Genomic DNA, 20,644 nt, shown 5'->3' with positions numbered 1-20,644 from the left:
TTCTTTCTTTCTTTCTTTCTTTCTTTCTTTCTTTCTTTCTTTCTTTCATTTTTTTTTAAGGTTTATTTATTCCTGAGAGAGAGAGAGACACAGAGTGTGAGCAGGAGAAGGGCAGAGAGAGAGGGAGACAGAATCCGAAGCAGGCGCCAGGCTCTGAGCTGTCAGCATAGAGCCTGACGTGGGGCTCCAACTCACAAACTGTGAGATCATGACCTGAGCCGAAGTGTGACGCTCAACCAACTGAGCCACCCAGGCGCCCCTAAAATTAGTGTTTCTGACAAATCTTTACCCTCTTCCCTGCCCAGATTTGCCAGTGAATCTCAGCTGCCAGACGAGATACTCTCAAACTTGAGGAAAGATATATTGGTACTCTTTGTAATTCCTGCTTTTATGTATTGAGATTTTTTATTCTTTTAAATATTGAGGTATGATTGACATATAACATTTTATTAGTTTCAGTGTACAACATGAAGATTCAATATTTATATATATTGCAAAATGATCACCACAAGATGGTAGTTTAACATCCATCATCACACATATCTACAAATTTGTTTTCTTATGATGAAAACTTTTAAGATCTAGTTATTCTCTTAGCAATTTTCAAAATGCAAAAACGGTATTATTAACTATAGTAACCATGCTGTGCATTACATCCCCAGGACTTATTTTATATCTAGAAGTTTGTACCATATTTTTTTTAACCAGCCTTCCTCTGATATATATATAATTAGGCATCACATTTTGCTAGTAGAAAGCATGCTATAATACATCTTTGTGCACTTTTTTTTAATGTTTATTTATTTTTGAAGGAGAGAGACAGAACGTGAGTGGGGGAGGGGCAGAGAAAGAGGGAGACACAAAATTCGAAGCGGACTCCAGGCTCTGAGCTGTTTGCACAGAGCCTGATGTGGGGCTCAAACTCATGAATTGTGAGATCACGACCTGAGCCAAAGTCAGATGCTTAACCGACCGAGCCATCAAGGCACCCTGTGCACTTTTTTTTATTATTTTCTTAGAATAAGATCTTAGATATGTAATTACTGGTCAAAGAGTACCCATATTCTTGGGTAGTGGGGAGGATTTTGTTTAAAGATTTAGACACTGAATTAAATGTTTTCATTTTCATTTAAATAAATATATATGCAAAATTTCCTTTATTAATAAGTCTCAAGCTCAATAGCGTTATACCTCTTTACAATTTAGGCCACCTGGTTTGCTGAGTTTTTGTTAAGAAAATGTGTTGCATTCGGTCAAATTATTTTTCTGCATCTATTGTGAGGATAAAAATGATTTTTCTTTTCTAGTTTTGATACAGTGAATGACACTGATTATTGAATCATCTTTGATTTGGGAATAAAACCATTTGATCATGATGTATTTGCTTTGATATACTTTTGTATTTGCTCTGCTAGTATTTTATTAATAATTCTGCTTCTGTGTTCATGGGAGTCTGTCCTTTTAAAAAAATGTTTTTGGTTTTGGTGTCAAAGTAATGCTAGCTCTATAAAATGGATTGGGACATGTTTCCTTTTTCATTTTCTGAGAAATCTGTGCAGCAAATTTATGGCATTATTTCTTCATTAAGTACTTGGTGGAGTTTAATAGTGATGCCATTGGGGCCTTGATTCTTTTTTGTGGGAGTTTCTTTTTTCTTTACTACAAATTCAAGTTTTTTAGTAAATAGAAGGTCACTCAGATTATTTCTTCTTGAGTGAGACTTGGTAGTTTTGAATCTTTCAAACTTTTTTTTAAGTTTATTTATTTTGAGAGAGAGAATGAGCAATGTAAGTGGGGGAGCGGCAGAGAGAGAGGGAGAGAGAGAATCTTAGGCAGGTTCCTCACTGTCAGCACAGAGCCCCAAGAGAGGCTTGGTCTCGCAAACCATGGGACCATGACCTGAGATTGAGAGTCAGATGCCCAACTGACTGAGCCACCCAGGTGTCTGCCCCTCAGATACTTTTTATATTAAGTTTTTAATTTTAATTCCAGTATAGTTAACATACAGAGTTAAATTAGTTTCAGGTGTACAATATAGTGATTCAATAACTTTATATATTACTCTGTATCCTTTAATCCTCATCATCTATTTCACCCATTCCAACCCCCCCCCTCTGGTAACCATCTGTTTATTATCTGTAGTTAAGAGTCTGTTTCTTGGTTTGTCTTTCTCTTTCAAACATTTTGTCTATTTCATCTAAATGGTTGAGTTCCCTGGCATAGAGTTGTCCATAATATTCCCTATCCTTCTAAAGCCTGTAGGATCTTCAGTGATGTTGAGATTGGTAATTTTCGTTCTTGACATTGGTAATTTCAATTACTTAAATAATTCATGATGCTTAAATGATTCAATGATTTTTTCAAGAACTTTTTCTTTTTCCAATATAAATATTTAGTGCTATAAATTTCCCTGTAAGTAAGCAAGGCTTGATCTGCATCACAAATTCCTTGAGATATCTATTTTGAGCCACAGTTTGTTCATCTTCTTTTTAAGGTTTAATTTAAATTCTAGCTAGTTAACATACAGTGCAATACTAGTTTCTGGTGTAGAAGTAAGTGATTCATTACTTACATACAACACTCAGTGCTCATCAAAAGTGCCCTCCTTAATACCCATCAATCATGTAACCCATTCTCCCACTCATGTCCCCAGTAATCCTCCCCTCCAGTAACCCTCAGTTTGTTCTCTATAGTTATGAGTCTGTTTGGAACGGCTTCATGGCTCAGTTGGTTAAGTGTCTGATTCCTGATTTCGGCTCAGGTCATGATCTCACGATTGTGAGATGGAGCCCCACATTAGGCTCTGTGCTGAGTGTGGGCCTGCTTGGGATTCTCTCTTTTCCCACCTCTCTGCTCCTCCCCTATGCATGCGTGCACACTCTCTCAAAGTAAATAAACATTAAGAGTCTGTTTTTCGGTTTACCTTTCTTTTTCCCCTTTGCTCATTTGTTTTGTTTCTTAAATTCCACATCTGAGTGAAACTCTATGATATTTATCTTGTCTAACTGGCTTATTTTCCTTAGCATAATACTCTCTAGCTCCATCCACATCATTGCAAATGGCAAAATTTCATTTTTTTAAATGGCTGAATAATAATCCCCTGTATATATCAGTTGATAGACATTTGGGCTCTTTCCATAATTTGGCTAGTGTTGAAAATGCTGCTATAAACATCAAGGTACATGTGCCCCTTTGAATAGTATTTTTGTATCCTTTGGGTAACCACCTAGTAGTGCAATTGCTGAATAATAGGCTATTTCTATTTTTAACTTTTTGGGGAAACTCCATACTGTTTTCTAGAGTGGGTGCTCCAGTTTGCATTCCCATCAGCAGTATAAGAGGGTTCCCCTTTCTCTGACTTTTTGCCAACATCAGTTGTTTCCTGTGTTGATAATTTTAGCCATTTGGATAGATGTAAGGTGATATCTCACTGTAGTTATGATTTGTATTTTCCTGATGATGAGTGATGTTGAGCATCTTTTCATGTGTCTGTTAGCCATCTGGATGTCTTCTTTGGAAACGTGTCTATTTGCGTCTTTTGCACATTTCTTTCTTTTTAAAAAATTTTTTTAAAAAATATTTATTTTTGATAGACAGAGCATGAGCAGGGAAGGGGCAGTGAGAGAGAGGGGAAGAGGGAGACACAGAATCGAAAGCAGGCTCCAGGCTCTGAGCTGTCAGCACAGACCTGGATGCGGGGCTCATACCCACAAACTGTGAGATCATGACTTGAGCCGAAGTCGGACGCTTAACTGACTGAGCCGCCCAGGCGCCCCGTATTTAAAAGTAGGTTCCTTATTGTAAACACATTGGAGATTTTACAGATATTTTTCTGTTATTAATTTCTTACATATTTTCATTGTTATCAAAGAACATGCTTTGCATGGATCTCAGTCATCTGACACTATTTAGACACGGTTTACCGTCCAGGATATGGTTTATTTTTTATATTTCATCAAAGAATGTACGTTCTGCTGTTATTGGTGGAATACTCTATCAATATCAAGTAGATTAATAGTGTTCTTCAGGTCTTCTATATATTTCCCGATTTTTCATCTACTTGTTCTAGCATTATAATTTTTAAGTATAATTTTGGATTCACCTATTTATCCTTTGGCTTTTGGTTTTGGTTCATGTATTTTGAAAGTCTGTGTTCAGTGCATACACATTTAGTATTGTTATGTTCCTAAGGAATTAAGTCCTTTATTATTAAAACAATTAGTATGAAATTGAGTTTTCATTTTTAATGTACAAGTTTCAATTTTAATTTTAAGGATTCCATCCCTTCACTATTGTCTTATTAGCTATATATCATTATTTTTAGTGTTTGCTTTAGGATTTACAATAAACCTCTTTAGCTCATAATACTCACACTTCAAATAATATTAGACCACTTCTCATATAGTGTAATAACTTTACAACAGTCATCCCTTGTACTGTTGCCATACATTTTATACCTACATATGCTATAATCATTGTAGCTCATTATTATTTTTTGTTTTAAAATTTTAATCCTCTCAGCTTTGTCTGAACATGTCTTTATTTTGACTTCAGTTTTGAAAGACATTTTTGTTGTGTAAATATTTTTATTTGTCATATTTGTCTTTCTTTATTGTACTTTTAAGATGTCTCTCCATTGTCTTCTGGCTTACATAGTTTCTCATTAGAAATCTGCTTTAATTCTTTGTTTTCTGTATGTGATGTGAATTTTTCTTTGGGTCTTCAAAATTTTTTTCTTTATCACTGGTTATCGGCAATTTTATTATGCTCTGTTTGGGCTGAATTTTCTTTATTTTTATCCTGCTTGGAGTTAGGAAAACTTAGGTTTGATTATAGTTTGTACAAAACGTGGAAAAATTTCACGCATTACTTTTTCTGTCCCATTCCCTTACTTTCCCTCTAGGCATCCAACTACATGTATGTTAGGCTCCTTGATATAGCCTCACAGGTTCCTGATGCTCTGAATTTTCTTTTTCACTTATTTTATGCTCTGTGCTCCATTTGGATAATTTCATTGCTATGTCACTAAGTTCACTGATAATATCGTCTTAAATATTTAATCTGCTGTCCATTCCACTTAGTGAAAGTTTCATTTCAGGTCTATTTTTTATTTTTCAGAGTCAATATACAAAATCCTCTTGCATTTCTATGCACTACTAATGAAATAGTAGAAAGGGAAATTAAGAAAAAAAATCCCATTTACAATTGCATCAGAAAGGCTAAAATACCTAAGAATAAATTTAGCCAAAGAGGTAAAATACCTGTATTCTGGAAACTTATAAGACAATGATGAAAGAGATCAGAGATGATACAAACTAATGGAAAAATATGCCATGCTCATGTATTGGAAAAATTAATGTTGAAATGGCCATACTACCCAAAACAATCTACAAATTCAATGAAATCTCTATCAAAATATCAATAGTACTCTTCTCAGGAGTAGAACAAAAAAGTCCTAAAATTTGTATGAAACCACAAAAGATCCTGAATAGTCAAAACAATCCTGAGAAAGAGGAACAAAACTGGAGGTATCACAATTCCAGATTTCAAGATACACTACAAAGCTGTAGTAATCAAAACAGTATGGTGCTGGAACAAAAATAGACATATATATCAATGGAACAAAATTGAAAGCCCAAGAATAAACTCATACATTATATGGTCAAATAATCTATGACAAAGGAGGAAAAAAATATAGAATGGCGAAAAGACAGTCTTTTGAATAAATGGTGTGGGAAAAGCTGGACAGCTACACACAAAAGAATGAAACTGGACCATTTTACATTGTACCTAAATGTACAAAATGGATTAAAGCCCTAAATGTGAGATCTGAAACTATTAAAGTCCTAAAAAATTGGTAATAATCTCTTGGACATCAATCTTAGAAATATTTTTCTGGATCTGTCTCCTTAGGCAAAGGATACAAAAGCAAAAATGAACTATTGGGACTTCATCAAGATAAAAAGCTTCTGCACAGTGAAGGAAACAACAAAGTGAAAAGGCAACCTACAGAATGGGAGAAGATATTTGCAAATGACATATCTGATAAAGGGTTAGTAAACAAAATCTAGAAAGAACTTATCAAACTCAACACCCAAAGCCCCAATAATCCAGTGAAGAAATGGGCAGAAGACACGAATAGATGCGTTTCCAAAGAAGACATCCAGATGGCTAACAAACACATGAAAAGATGCTCAACATCATTCATCATCAGGGAAATACAAATCAAAACCATGAGATATCACCTCACACCTGTCCAAATGGCTAAAATTAACAACACAGGAAACAACAGATATTGGTGAGAAGGCAGAGAAAGGGGAACCCTCTTACACTGCTGGTGGGAATACAAACTAGTGCAGCCACTCCGGAAAACAGTATGGAAGTTCCTCAAAAAGTTAAAAATAGAAGTTCCCTACTATTCAGCAAATGCACTACGAGGTAGTTAACCAAAGGATACAAAAATACTGATTCAAAGGGGGTATATGCACCTTGATGTTTATAGCAGCATTATCAACAATAGTTGGAAAGAGCCCAAATGTTCATCGACTGGTGAATGGATAAAGAATATGTGGGGTGTGTGTGTGTGTGTGTGTGTGTGTGTGTGTGTAATGGAATATTACTCAGCAATCAAAAAGAATTAAATCTTTCTTTCTTTTTTTTTTCCAATATATGAAATGTATTGTCAAATTGGTTTCCATACAACACCCAGTGCTCATCCCAAAATGTGCCCTCCTCAATACCCATCCCCCACCCTCCCCTTCCTCCCACCCCCCATCAACCCTCAGTTTGTTCTCAGTTTTTAAGTCTCTTATGCTTTGGCTCTCTCCCACTCTAACCTCTTTTTTTTTTTCCTTCCCCTCCCCCATGGGTTTCTGTTAAGTTTCTCAGGATCCACATAAGAGTGAAACCATATGGTATCTGTCTTTCTCTGTATGGCTTATTTCACTTAGCATCACACTCTCCAGCTCCATCCACGTTGCTACAAAAGGCCATATTAAGAATGAAATCTTTCTATTTGAAATGATGTGGATGAAGTTAAAGTGTATTATGTTAAGTGAAATAAATCAGTCAGGAAATAAGTCAGTGTGGAATTTAGGAAACAACAGGTGAACACAAAAGAAGAAAGAAGAAAAAAAGATAGGGAGGAAAACTATAAGAGACTATTAACTATAGGGAACAAATTGAGGATTGCTGGAGAGGAGGTGGGCAGGAGATGAGCTAAATGGGTGATGAATATTAAGGAAGGCAGTTGTGATGAGTACTGGTTGTTATATGTAAGTGATGAGTCACTAAATTTTACACCTGAAACCAATATTACACTATATGTTAACCAACTAGAATTTAAATAAAAACTTGAAACAAAAGTCCATATATTTTCCATTGATTTGAGAGGCCATCTTTATTGAATACTGAATTTCCAATTTGCATTTGGGGATGTCCATATTTTCTATTTGGTCCCATTAATCTATCTGTTTATTCCTACAGTTTTTATTTACAAAGGCTTTTAATATATTTTAATATCTGTTAGAGAGTTCTTCCTCCTCCTCCTTCTCATGATTTCCCCTTTCAAGATTACCTAACTATCCTTGTTCATTTGGTCTTTCAAATGAAATTGATAATTTATCTAGCTCCTGAAAAAAGTCTTGATGATAACTGTATTGAGATCACATTATATTTAGGGATTTACTTTGGGAAAATTGACATTCTTGTGTTTTTATTTTAATTCTTTCATTTTAGATATATATATATATATTTTTGGTCTAAGTGTTTCCTGCTTTAAAATTAGTCTTAAATCTCACAGACTTTTCTGGTCTCCTCCCAGCCTCTACTATCTATTAGAGATTTAGAGGAAATGTGAAAATCAAATAGTAATGCCTCTAGAGCTGGTTAGAGGGAATGATTTAATAAAATAAACTTTGTTTTTTAAAGCAAATTAAAAAATTTAATGTTTATTTTTGAGAGAGAGACAGACAGCATGAGTGGGAGAGGGGCAGAGAGAGAGGGAGACACAGAATCTGAAGCAGGCACCAGGCTCTGAGCTGTCAGCACAGAGCCTAATAGGGGGCTCGAACTCACGAACCCCGAGATCATGACTCAAGCTGAAGTTGGATGCCCGACTGAGCCACCCAGGTGCCCCTCTTCTTATTTTTTAAATAAAAATTCTTGAATAGGAAATTTATATCCAAAAATTAGATAAGGTTATTCAGATAGCTACTTCCTCTTGCTAGAGTTAAGAAAATTCACCTTTTTCTTTTGTATTCACTTGTAAGTACTAATATAAGGTATTATCTCTCATCCCCTCTTCCTTGGTTTGAACATTAACGGTTTCCTACTAAACCCACTATCTTGCACCTTGCTGTTTGAAGGCATTTTATATCCCCACAGGTAGAATGTCCCCAGTCTTTTCTTGTGGCTTCATAATATTCTGTTTTATGGATGTTCCACAATTTATTTAGCTACTCTTCTATTGATGAACATTCTCCCCAATCTTGTACAATTACAAATATCAAAATTTTTTTTAACATTTATTTATTTTTGACACAGTGAGAGAGAGAGAGACAGATAGAGAGAGAAAGGTGGGGGGAGGAACAGAGAGAGAAGGAGACACAGAATCCCAAGCAGGCTCCAGGCTCTGAGCTGTCCGCACAGAGCCCGACACATGGCTTGAACTCACCAACCGCGAGATCATGACCTGAGTGGAAGTCAGACACCTAACTGACTGAGCTACCCAGGCGCCTGTAGTATAGTTTTTTCTGACTTAAAAGTATTATTTTTAATGTGAAGTTGTAGATCATGTAATAGAATCTACAGATAAACGGTTTATGTTATGGATATGGTAGCTTTTGATTATAGAGCAGAAGAATGAATTTACAAATAATTAACACACACACACACACACACACATACACACACACTATCCTGGGAATTTCTTTTTTTTTTTTTAATTTTTTAATGTTTTATTTTATTTTTGAGACAGAGAGAGACAGAGTATGAACAGGGGAGGGGCAGAGAGAGAGGGAGACACAGAATCCGAAATGGGCTCCAGGCTCTGAGTTGTCAGCACAGAGCCCAATGCGGGGCTCGAACCCACGGACCGTGAGATCATGGCCTGAGCCGAAGTCGGACGCCCAACCGACCGAGCCACCCAGGCGCCCCTATCCTGGGAATTTCTATGAAGGTTTCTGTTTTAAGTATCAGGGTTCTTTAGCAGAGTTGATTTTAATATAAATATAAGACAGTGTATATTCACATGTTTGTTGGAGAGCTTTCTTTAACCTTATGTATGAAATAAATATCTCCAATTAAGTGAAGAAATGGCGATTTATTTATTTATTTATTTATTTACCTTTTTCCTCTTTGGTGACTTATTAATAGCTTCCTCTGATGGTTGGCCAGGATTCTGAATGACAATTCCCGTGAATAAATGAACTCACACTGGTGATCCCAAGCCACTGCAGTGTCATTTGGTCGGTATTCTCCTGTGTGCCAATTACCCATATCTCTGAAGATAATAACATTTTTATAGTTACCTGTGCATGAAGTAATGCTAGTTTCAACCAGGGAAAGTTGGATATGCTTAACTCTTTGGAAACAGTCACATGTTAGGTCTTTAAATGAGTGGGTGGGTGACAAACACAGCAACAGTTAAGGAATACTGGTGTAGAATGTTGAAGTCCCCAAAGGCCAGCATTGAATAGATGATTCTGGTGACAGGATTGTTTTGTATAGAGATCAATAATATGTTATCCTGTACAACAGAAGCAGCTTCAGTTGAGCTTAATGAGCAAGAACCAATACAAATGAGAAGAAAAAGGACATGCAGTCAGAAACTGAAGTTACTTTTTCCCCCTCCATTGCTGTCCCAGTTGGAGAACCAAAAAAGGGATTTTCAACCATTAGGAGATGGTCTTGTAAGAGGGAATGAAATCTGACTTGGTTTAGTTCTGGGCTTTATTTCATTTGTTGACATGGAGATAGAGCACCTTTGTTTTCTCTGTTAATTAGAGAGTTGCGAGAGCTGAGTCTCTTCTATGGCAAGCTAAAGGAGTTCATGTGGATTGAGAAAATATTGGTCTGGAAACTCAACCAGAATGCTCTGAGATGCAGGTATCATATGGATTTTCCTTCTCCTACCATGGTTCTTTAAATACCCTGGATGGATTATAGATGGGTGAGAAGTAGTTTAAGAAACTCAAATGTTTGTGAACACTTGAGGACAAAACTTCATTTTCTTTCACTTAGATCTGGCTAGGATGCTGAAAGTGCAACATGGGGCATCCAGAAAGGGACTAAGGTGTGTCATACAATCAGAAAGTCATGAGAAAAGAGAAGTCTTCTCTATATGCTGGTTGAGAGGCAGATCAGAGAATCAATATCAGTTCTATCACTTATTGTTGTAATCTGTTGTTTTCCCTCTCTTGGTTTGGATTTGCTTCTTTGCAAAAGAAGCTAATAATTCCAACTTTTGTGGTTTCTGTATATATCAAACAACATGTATTTAAAGAAGTTATTGTGGTGTTTTGTACATGGTGGTCACTTTTTTGTTTTGATTATCATTATTTCCATAAATAGCTCATCAAACACTGCTACAGCCTAGGAGATAGTTCTTTTTTTTAAAGTTTATTTATTTATTTTGAGAGAGTAAGAGGGAGAGAGAGGGAGACAGAGAGAGAGAGAGAGAGAGAGAGAGACAGAGAGACAGAGAGAGAAAGAATTCCAAGCTGGCCATGAGCTATTAATGCAGGGCTCTATCTCATGAAACTGTGAGATCGTGACCACCAGAGCCAAGGTCAAGAGTTGGACACTTTACTGACTGAGCCACTTAGGTGCGCCAATATTTCTTAATTATACATATTATCCTGATTGTATTTCTTGATTATATTAGGTATTACAAAAATTCTTTAAGCTCATCTATGAAGTTGCATATTCAAATAAATTATATCCACATCTTAAAATGCAACAGAGGTCTTGGTTTCTTTCTGAAGAAAGCCCTGATCGCTCTGGCACTCTGGGTATCTTCTTTGCTTCACAAATTTTATGATCATACTACTTATTAGACATTTTTTAAATATAGTATGTCTTTAAATATTGTTTATATTTTTGTATATGTGCTGAAATGTAAAAGCATTAAGGGGTAGTGGGTATTTTAACATTTCAGTAGGTCCACAGTGTCCTGTAACAATGCATTGTGCTTAGCAGGCATCTAGTAAATGTTTGTTGATTGATTACAGATGATTATGAGAAAGGGCAAAATAAATCATATAGCAAACTTAACAATAATATGCTAATTGAGTCATGTAAGTAGTGCAAAAGGAATTAGAGAAGAGGGAGATATGAGGAGAGGGATTTCTATGGGATATGGGACTTATAACCAACTGTAGACGAGGAAATAGGTGGTGAATATGGTAGTAGTCCAATGCAAAGAATACCATCATTATGGTGAGCTTCATTACGTACTGAGGAGGCACTGTATTATAAACTCATAGAAATGTTAGACTTGAAAAAATTACTTACCATCACTCACCTCAGCCCCTTTATTTTACAGATGGTGAAACTGAGTTCAAGAAGTGAGTCAAGTTGTAGAAGGGATGCGAGAAAAAATTTAAGTTCCTGTAGTTTAGGGCTAGGATCTAATCACAGTTCTGATTCCAAGCACTGTGTTCTTTTTGCCCTTCCATGAACCATGAAAAGTGAATATGGAATGGACAGTGATCTACAAATACCAATCACATAGCATTTTTTTTTGCTACATTGTATTACTTCAACCATGTTTAGATTCTGCAGGAAAGACATCTCTTGGCTTGTCCTTACTTTATCATATGGTCTTACAGCTCAAACCCTGTGATCACTTCCACTCCATGAGCTGTGCAACAACAGCTGGATACCTTTAGGTTTTCTACATGATCTTTTTCTCTTGGAGAGGAAAAGGTGAACATGATTTGGTAAAATGCAATAGCATGAGGCCAAACATAAGAGAGTAGTAATGAGACTGATAGCATTGCATATGGAAGGTAATCAAAGGGGTGAGGAATATGAAGATCATCAGAAGTTGCCTGAATTTTGGGGGACTCCATGGGCAGGAGTAACACACTGAGGGAGAAATCAATGAGCTAGCTTCCATTTCTTCCTTCTTCTTTCATGTTATTCTAGGCATTCCTGGCCTGCCACTCATGACCCTTAGGATTTAGCAGAAGATTTTGCTTAATCTTCTCTTACCAAAACCTAGGGAAGTTAAGGAGACTAGGGAGTTAGAAGCCGTGCTTTGTAGCAATGAGTTACTACCTATTTTATGCAACTATAGTTTAAGGGGTTACATTAGACGTGTTTTGGCTGTGTAAAATAAGGCAATGTTTTTTCTTTACGATATGAAATTCATGCAGTCAGTGACTCCCCACAAAGTTTATTTTCTATTTACTTTTTTTTCCAGGTAAAATTAGTGTCACCTCTGTTTGCAGAGGCAATGGATGGAGCCAACCAATCTGTGGTATATGAGTTTGTGTTCCTGGGACTCTCTAATTCATGGGAGATCCAGCTTCTTCTTTTCTTATTTTCCTCTGTGTTCTACATGGCAAGCCTAATGGGAAATCTCCTCATTGTGTTCTCTGTGAGTACTGACCCTAACTTGCACTCTCCCATGTACTTCCTGCTGGCCAATCTCTCCTTTCTTGATGTGGGGGTTTGCTCTATTGCAGCCCCCAAAATGATTTATGACCTCTTCAGAAAACGCAAAGCCATCTCTTTTGGGGGTTGTATATCTCAGATCTTCTTTATTCATGCTATTGGGGGAACAGAAATGGTGCTGCTCATTGCCATGGCCTTTGACAGATATGTTGCTATATGTAAGCCTCTCCACTACCTGACCATTATGAGCCCACGAATGTGCATTTTGATTTTGGCTGCAGCCTGGGTCCTTGGCCTCATCCACTCAGTGGCCCAATTGGCTTTTGTTGTAGACTTGCCTTTCTGTGGTCCTAATGTATTGGACAGCTTTTATTGTGACCTTCCTCAGCTCATTAAACTTGCCTGCACAGAGACCAATAGGCTGGAGTTCATGGTCACAGCCAATAGTGGACTCATCTCTGTGGGTTCTTTCTTTATACTGATTATTTCTTACATCATCATTCTGGTCACAGTTTGGAAACACCCTTCAGGTGGGTTATCCAAGGCCCTCTCTACTTTGTCAGCTCATGTCACTGTGGTGGTTTTATTCTTTGGGCCATTAATCTTCTTCTACACCTGGCCCTTCCCCTCATCACACTTGGACAAATTTCTTGCCATCTTTGATGCAGTTCTCACACCTTTTCTGAATCCAGTCATCTACACATTCAGGAACAAGGAGATGAAGGCAGCAATGAAGAAACTCTGTCATCAGCTTGTGAGTTACAGGAGGATGTCCTAAGTACTCTAAAGGTTAAAAAAATTTTACCTACACACTCAATGACAACACAAAAAAATAGAGTAATTGAAGTTTTAGATCTCTATTAACTTTATGTACTAGGTTACATTTAAGCATTTACCATGTCTCTGTGTATCACCAGCACCCGAATTAATTATGATAAAGGGAGCTAACATTGGCACTTCTGTGTTTCAGGCCCTCCTGTGCTGGATGCTTTATAGTAATTATTTAATATTTATGAAAACTGTGTAGTAAGCATTTTTATCTTGATTTATATTGTGGGGGGGGAGGGGATAAAGTAAGAAATTCTTCCTATTCATTCTTTAATTACTGCGGAAAATGTCTCAAACCCAAGATATCACCTTAATCCACCACTTCCAACAGTTTTATCCCTCAAAAGGTGCCAAAGAGAGAATGTGTTCAATGATTTAGTGTTGGAAATTTACATGTTATTCCTTTTCACTGTGATACTTTCCTTGCTTTGAACTGGTTAACGTCCTTTCCTCAAACTGTCTACCAAACTGCCATAATACCAATTGGTTTGATTTTTTTTCCTCTAAGGTATCTGCTTCCTATTACCCCATTCCTTTGGTTACCTAGAGCTGTTGATTATGTATGGAATTATGAAATTTTGGAACTGGAATTTGAGATAATTTGTTCCAACTTTTGTTAAGGGATAGATCTAAGGTGAGAATCAGATCTCCACAGTTCCCTTCCTAACTTTATTGAGGAATAACTGAAATCTTCAAATAGAATTATATATATTTAAAGTATACAATATGGTAATTTGATATACATATATACTGTGAAGTTATTACCAAGATCAAGATAATGAACATAAACTATTATAAAGTTGTATTAATGCCTACTTACTTTAAAGATTCTTTAAAAATGCCACATGTGTACTCATATCCCAGTTATTTGGCAATTTTTGGTAGATCTTCATGATGAGTCTATCTTCTTAAGCCACTAACAGATTTCAGACTTCTTTTTTTTTCTCAGTTTACGTATTTTTAAAAAAGTTATTTTAATTCCAGTTACTTAACATACAGTATTGTATTCAGGCTTCAGACTTCATTTAGGAAGTTATTTCATTCTTCTATATTCACTTTTCTTCTGATGTTATTTTGGACTTATTTAAAATTGTTCATTCATTTCTAAAATATATATTTATCAGGACAATTACGGGCTAAGACATTAGCTTAACCAAGTGAGAGATATTTCTCTTTAGCAAAATTAGCCTTTGGGTGATGGTTGTTGTTTGTGTATAACTGTTCCTTTTTCCTCTTCCTCTTGATAAACTTTGTGTATACTTCTCTTTCTCCTGGTGACCTCTTAGGGTGCTCCTTTGAATATCAGCCTTATAAATATTATGTGATCAAAGGATCACATAATATCACATGCCTTTCTATTTGACAAATGGAAACTTAGATGTGCATTCACTCCAAATAAAATTCAGTACAGATTTATTATCACTTTGCTTGCCCTTAACTGTGTCATTTACAAGCCTGGTAGAGACTGCCATAGCTCCTTCTCATCCAACACCTTTCTTACTAGCTTTTTAAAGCCCATTCATTGTTTTTGTCCACCTGTCACCACCTCTACCTTTACCAACATTTATTGAACATTTATGTGGCAGGTACTATCTGAAGTTGTTAACATATACCAATTCGTTTAATTCTCTCAGCAATCAGGTAGGTAATATGATTATTCTTATTTATAGGAGATATACCTGAGGCACAGAAAGATACACTAACTAGCCCAGAGACACAGAGGTGGTAAGTGGCGAAGCTTGGTTGCAAATCCACACAGCTTCTGCTCTAGTATCCCTGCTCTTAATCACCACACTTCAAAGTTGGTGGGTCTCTCTTATCTGTCCTTCTAAAATCTGAACCTATCTTTTCTCTCTCTACTTAATAACACAAAATAACAAATACAAAACATGCATCAATTCAGTAAAATACAATGCAATTGTGTTCTGTCATTTAAATCTGTCATTAAAATACCCACCTATTTACTAGATGGATATCAAAGGGACTGGGGGCGCCTGGATGACCCAGTTGGTTAAGCATCTGACTTCAGCTCAGGTCGTGATCTCACATTTTGTGGGTTTGAGCCCTGCATTGGCCTCTGCACTGACAGTGCAGAGCTACTTGGGATTCTCTCTCTCCCTCTCTCTCTGCCCCTCCCCTGTTCACTTATGTGGGTGCTCTCTCTCTCTCTCTCTCTCTCTCTCAAAATAAATAAACTTTAAAAAAAACACAAAGGGGCTGAAACTCAGAGGTAATTTATACGATAAAATGACTTTATAACTCCCTTGTATTCAAACGAAATTCTGCATGAGTGGAGGGCATTGCACCATCTACTCCTTGGAGATAGTTAGTCCATGATAGAGTCATGTTATTTCAGTATTCTTACTGAAGCCTGAGTGGACACCTCTTGGGGTTCCTTCAGCCTAATAGAAACAGACAGTTTGCAGTAGTCCAGGCAGAGGATGAGCCAATTTTAACAACTATTTGATTGAAAGCTGAAAATGACCTTAACATGGTAAACTGCTTACTGATTCTATAGCATTAGGCTCCTTCTATACCTGAACAAGGACATAAAGAAAAAAACTTGAACACCAGGCTTCAAGTAAAGCTCTTTCGGGCACACACAAAACTTCCTCTTCTTAGTTAATATGAAAGGAAGTAGTATAAGGTTGTTTGAGGTGGTTTCTGCATCACATTAGTAGGTATAAAAATAAAAGCTGTTTATATTTTAACAGTTAGCAGACAGGGATTTCTTTCTTTCTTTTTCCCAACTGTATTAAGGTATGATGACAAATAAAAGTGTACATATTAGGTTGTACAATATGATGTTTTGTATGTAATGTGAAATGATTACCTCAATCAATTAACATATTCATCACTTCACCTAGTTAACCCTCTCCTTTTTATGTGAGAACACTGGAAATCTACTCTCTTACATTATTCTTATGTAAAATATACATTATTATTAGGTAAATTTTTTTTAATGTTTATTTGTTTTTGAGAGAGAGAGCACAAGCAGGCTATGGTCAGAGAGAGAGGGAGACACAGAATCTGAAGCCTAGGCTCTGAGCTGTCAGCACAGAGCCTGATGCAGGGCTTAAACTCATGAACTGTGAGATGATAACCTGAGCCGAAGTCAGTCGCTTAACTGACTGAGCCACCCAGGCGCCCCCAAATATACATTATTATTAACTGTAGTCATCATGCTGTACATAAGTCCATAGAACTTATTCATCTAGTAACTGAAAGCTTGTACTCTTTCACTAACATCTCCCCTTTATCTTACATCCCAGCCCTTAGTAACGACCATCCTATTCTCTGGTACTCTATTATTTACTTTTTTAGACTCTGTATATAAATGAAATTGCAAAGTATTTGTCTTTCTATGTCTGGTTTAATTCACTTAGCATAATGCACCTCCCCCACCAGGTTCATCTGTGTTATCATAAATGGCAGGATTTACTTCTCTTTAAAGGCTGAATAATAATACATTGTGTGTGTGTGTGTGTGTGTGTGTGTGTATTTATCCACACATGTGTCAATGAACTTAGGTTGCTTCCATATCTTGTCTATTGTTAATAGTGCTGTAATGGACATGGGAGTGCAGTAACTTTTTGAGATAGTGATTTTCATTTCATTTGGATATATATTCAGGAGTTGGATTTGCTGGATCACATGGTAGTTCTATTTTTTATTTTTTTTGAGGGACCTCCATACTATTTTCCTAGTGATTACACTGTGTTACATTCTTACCAACATTGTACAAGTGCTCCCTTTCTTTCCCCATCCTCACCAACACTTGCTTTGACTTTTTGATAATAGTCATTCTACCAAAGTCAAAAGAAAGCTGGAGTAGCCATACTTACATCAGACAAACTAGATTTTAAACTAAAGGCTGTAACGAGAGATGAAGAAGAGCATTATATCATAATTACAGGGTCTATCCATCAAGAAGAGTTAACAATTGTAAATGTTTCTGCTCCCAACTTGAAAGAACCAAAATATGTAAATCAATTGATCACAAACATGAGCAATCTTATTGATAGGAATACTGTAATTGCAGGGGACTTTAATTACTCCACTTACATCAATGGACAGATCATTTGGGGGGAAAATCAATAAAGAAACAATGGCCTTGAATGATACACTTGATTAGATTGACTTGACAGATATATTCAGAACTTTTCATCCAAAAGCAGCAGAATACACATTATTTTTGAGTGCACCTGGAACATTCTCCAAGACAGATCACATACTGGGTCACAAAACCCTCAATAAATATAAAAGAATTGAGATCATACCATGCATATTTTCTGATCACAATGCTATCAAACTTGAAATCAACCACAAGAAAAAATTTAGAAAGCCTCCGAATGCATGGAGTTTAAAGAACATTCCACTAAAGAATGAATGGGTCAACCAGGCAATTTAAGAAGAAATTAAAAAATATATGGAAGCAAATGAAAATGAAAACATGACAGTCCAAACCCTTTGGGATGAGCAAAGGCAGTCCTAAGAGGAAAATACATTGTAATCCAGGCCTATCTCAAGAAACAAGAAAAGTCCCAAATACAAAATCTAACAGCACACTTATGGGAACTAGAAGCAGAACAGCAAAGAAACCCCAAGGCCAGCAGAAGCAGAGAAATAATAAAGATTAGAGCAGGAATAAACAATATAGAATCCAAAAAAACAGTAGAACAGATCAATGAAACTAAGAGCTGGTTTTTGAAAAAAATAAACAAAATTGATAAAACCTAGCCAGACTTCTCAAAAAGAAAAGAGAAAGGATCCAAATAGATAAAATCACGAATGAAAGAGGACATACCACAACTAACACCACAGAAACACAAACAATTATCAGAAAATACTATGAAAAATTATATGCCAACAAACTGGACAACCTGGAGGAAATGGACAAATTCCTAGACATCCCCACACACTACCAAAATTCAAATGACAAGAAATAGAAAATTTGAACAGACCCATAACCAGTGAAGAAATTGAATCCGTTATTAAAAATCTGCCAAGAAATAAGAGTCCTGGGACAGATGGCTTCCCAGGGGAATTCTACCAGACATTTAAAGCAGAGTTAATACCTATCCTTCTCAAGCTATTCCAAAAAATAGAAACAGAAGGAGAGCTTCCAGACTCATTCTATGAAGCCAGCATTACCTTGATTCCCAAACCAGGCAGAGACAAAAAAGGAGAATTACAGGCCAATGACCCTGATGAACATGGATATAAAAATTCTCAACAAGGACCTAGCAAATTGAATTCAACAATATACCAAAAGAATTATTCACCACAATCAAGTGGGATTAATTCCTGGGCTGTAGGACTGGCTCAATATTTGCAAATCAATCAATATGATACATCATATTAATAGACGAAAGGATAAGAAAGGATATGATCCTGTCAATCGATGCAGAAAAAGCATTTGACAAAATACAGCATCGTTTCTTAATAAAAACCCTCAAGAAAGTCGGGATAGAAAGAACATACCTAAACGTCATAAAAGCCATATATGAAAAGCCCACAGCTAATATCATCCTCAATGGAGAAAAACTGAGAGCTTTCCCCCTGAGATCAGGAACACGACAGGGATGTCCACTCTCACCACTGTTGTTTAACATAGCGTTGGAAGTCCTAGCCTCAGAATCAGACAACAAAATGAAAATAAATGACATCCAAATTGACAAAGAAGAAGTGAAACTTTCACTTTTCGCAGATGACATGATAGTCTACATGGAAAACCCAAGACTCCACCAAAAAAGCTGCTAGAACTGATACATAAATTCAGCAAAGTCACAGAATACAGAATCAATGTACAGAAACCAGTTGCATTTCTATACACCAATAATGAAGCAACAGAAAGAGAAATAAAGAAATCGATCCCATTTACAATTGTGCCAAGAACCATAAAATACCTAGGAATAAGCCTAACCATAGATATAAAAGATCTGTATGCTGAAAACTATAGAAAACTTACGAAGGAAATTGAAGATACAAAGAAATGGAAAAACATTCCATGATCATGGATTGGAAGAACAAATATTGTTAAAGTGTCAATACTACCTAAAGAAATGTACACATTCAATGCAATCCCAATAAAAATTGCACTTAAATTCTTCTTAAAACTAGAACAAACAATCCTAAAATTTGTGTAGAACCACAAAAGATCCCAAATAGCTAAAGTTATGTTGAAAAATAAAACCAAAGAGGGAGGCATCACCATCCCGGACTTTAGCCTCTACTACAAGGCTGTAATCATCAAGACAGTATGATACTGGCACAAGAACAGACACAGAGACCAATGAATAGAATACAGAAACCAGAATTGGACTCACAAATGTATGGCCAACTAATCTTTGACAAAGCAGGAGTGAGTATCCAATGGAAAAAAGACAATCTCTTTAGCAAATGGTCCTGGGAGAACTGGACAGCAACATGCAGAAGAATGAACCTGGACCACTGTCTTACACCATACACAAAAATAAACTCAAAATGGATTAAAGACCTAAATGTGAGACAGGAAACCATCAAAACCCTAGAGGAGAAAACAGGCAAGAACCTCTTTGACTTTAGCCGCAGCAATTTCTTCCTTCAAAGAAGGAGAAGACATGTCTCTGAAGGCAAGGGAGATAAAAGCAAAAATGAACTATTAGGACTTAATCAAGATAAAAATCTCCTGCACTGCAAAGGAAACAACCAACAAAACTAAAAGGCAACCGATGGAATGGGAGAAGATATTTGCAAATGATATATTGGATAAAGGGGTAGTATCTAAAACCTATAAAGAACTTACTGAAGTCAGCACCCGAAAACAAATAATCCAGTGAAGAAATGGGAAGAAGACATGAATAGAAATTTTTCCAAAGAAGACATCCAGATGGCCAACAGATACATGAAAAGACATTCATCATCACTCATCATCAGGGAAATACAAATCAAAACCCCATTGAGACAACACCTCACACCAGAGTGGCTAAAATTAACAACTCAGGAAACAACATGTTGGTGAGGATGTGGAGAAACAGGAACCCTCTTGCACTGTTGGTGGGAATGCAAACTGGTGCAGCCACTCTGGAAAACAGTGAGGAGGTTCCTCAAAAAATTAAAAACAGAACTACCCTAAACTCAGCAATAGCACTTCTAGGAACTTATCCAAAGGATACAGGAATGCTGACTCATAGGGGCACATGCACCCCAGTGT

The 20,644-nt window shown here is 36.5% G+C and overlaps 1 protein-coding gene across 1 annotated transcript; it reads left to right on the top strand.

The window, feature by feature from the left end:
* Window positions 1-12,442: 12,442 nt before the first annotated feature.
* Window positions 12,443-13,399, top strand: LOC125909015 (olfactory receptor 4F3/4F16/4F29-like). Its single transcript, XM_049611954.1, has one exon. It carries the CDS (start codon window positions 12,461-12,463, stop codon window positions 13,397-13,399), a length of 939 nt encoding a protein of 312 aa, XP_049467911.1. The 5' UTR covers window positions 12,443-12,460.
* The last annotated feature ends 7,245 nt before the right edge of the window (window positions 13,400-20,644 follow it).

The sequence above is a fragment of the Panthera uncia genome (genome assembly GCF_023721935.1).
Source record: "Panthera uncia isolate 11264 chromosome B3 unlocalized genomic scaffold, Puncia_PCG_1.0 HiC_scaffold_1, whole genome shotgun sequence".
Classification (NCBI taxonomy): domain Eukaryota; kingdom Metazoa; phylum Chordata; class Mammalia; order Carnivora; family Felidae; genus Panthera; species Panthera uncia.
Note: the sequence above shows the minus strand (reverse complement) of the source record. Positions and strands in the feature narration are given on the sequence as shown.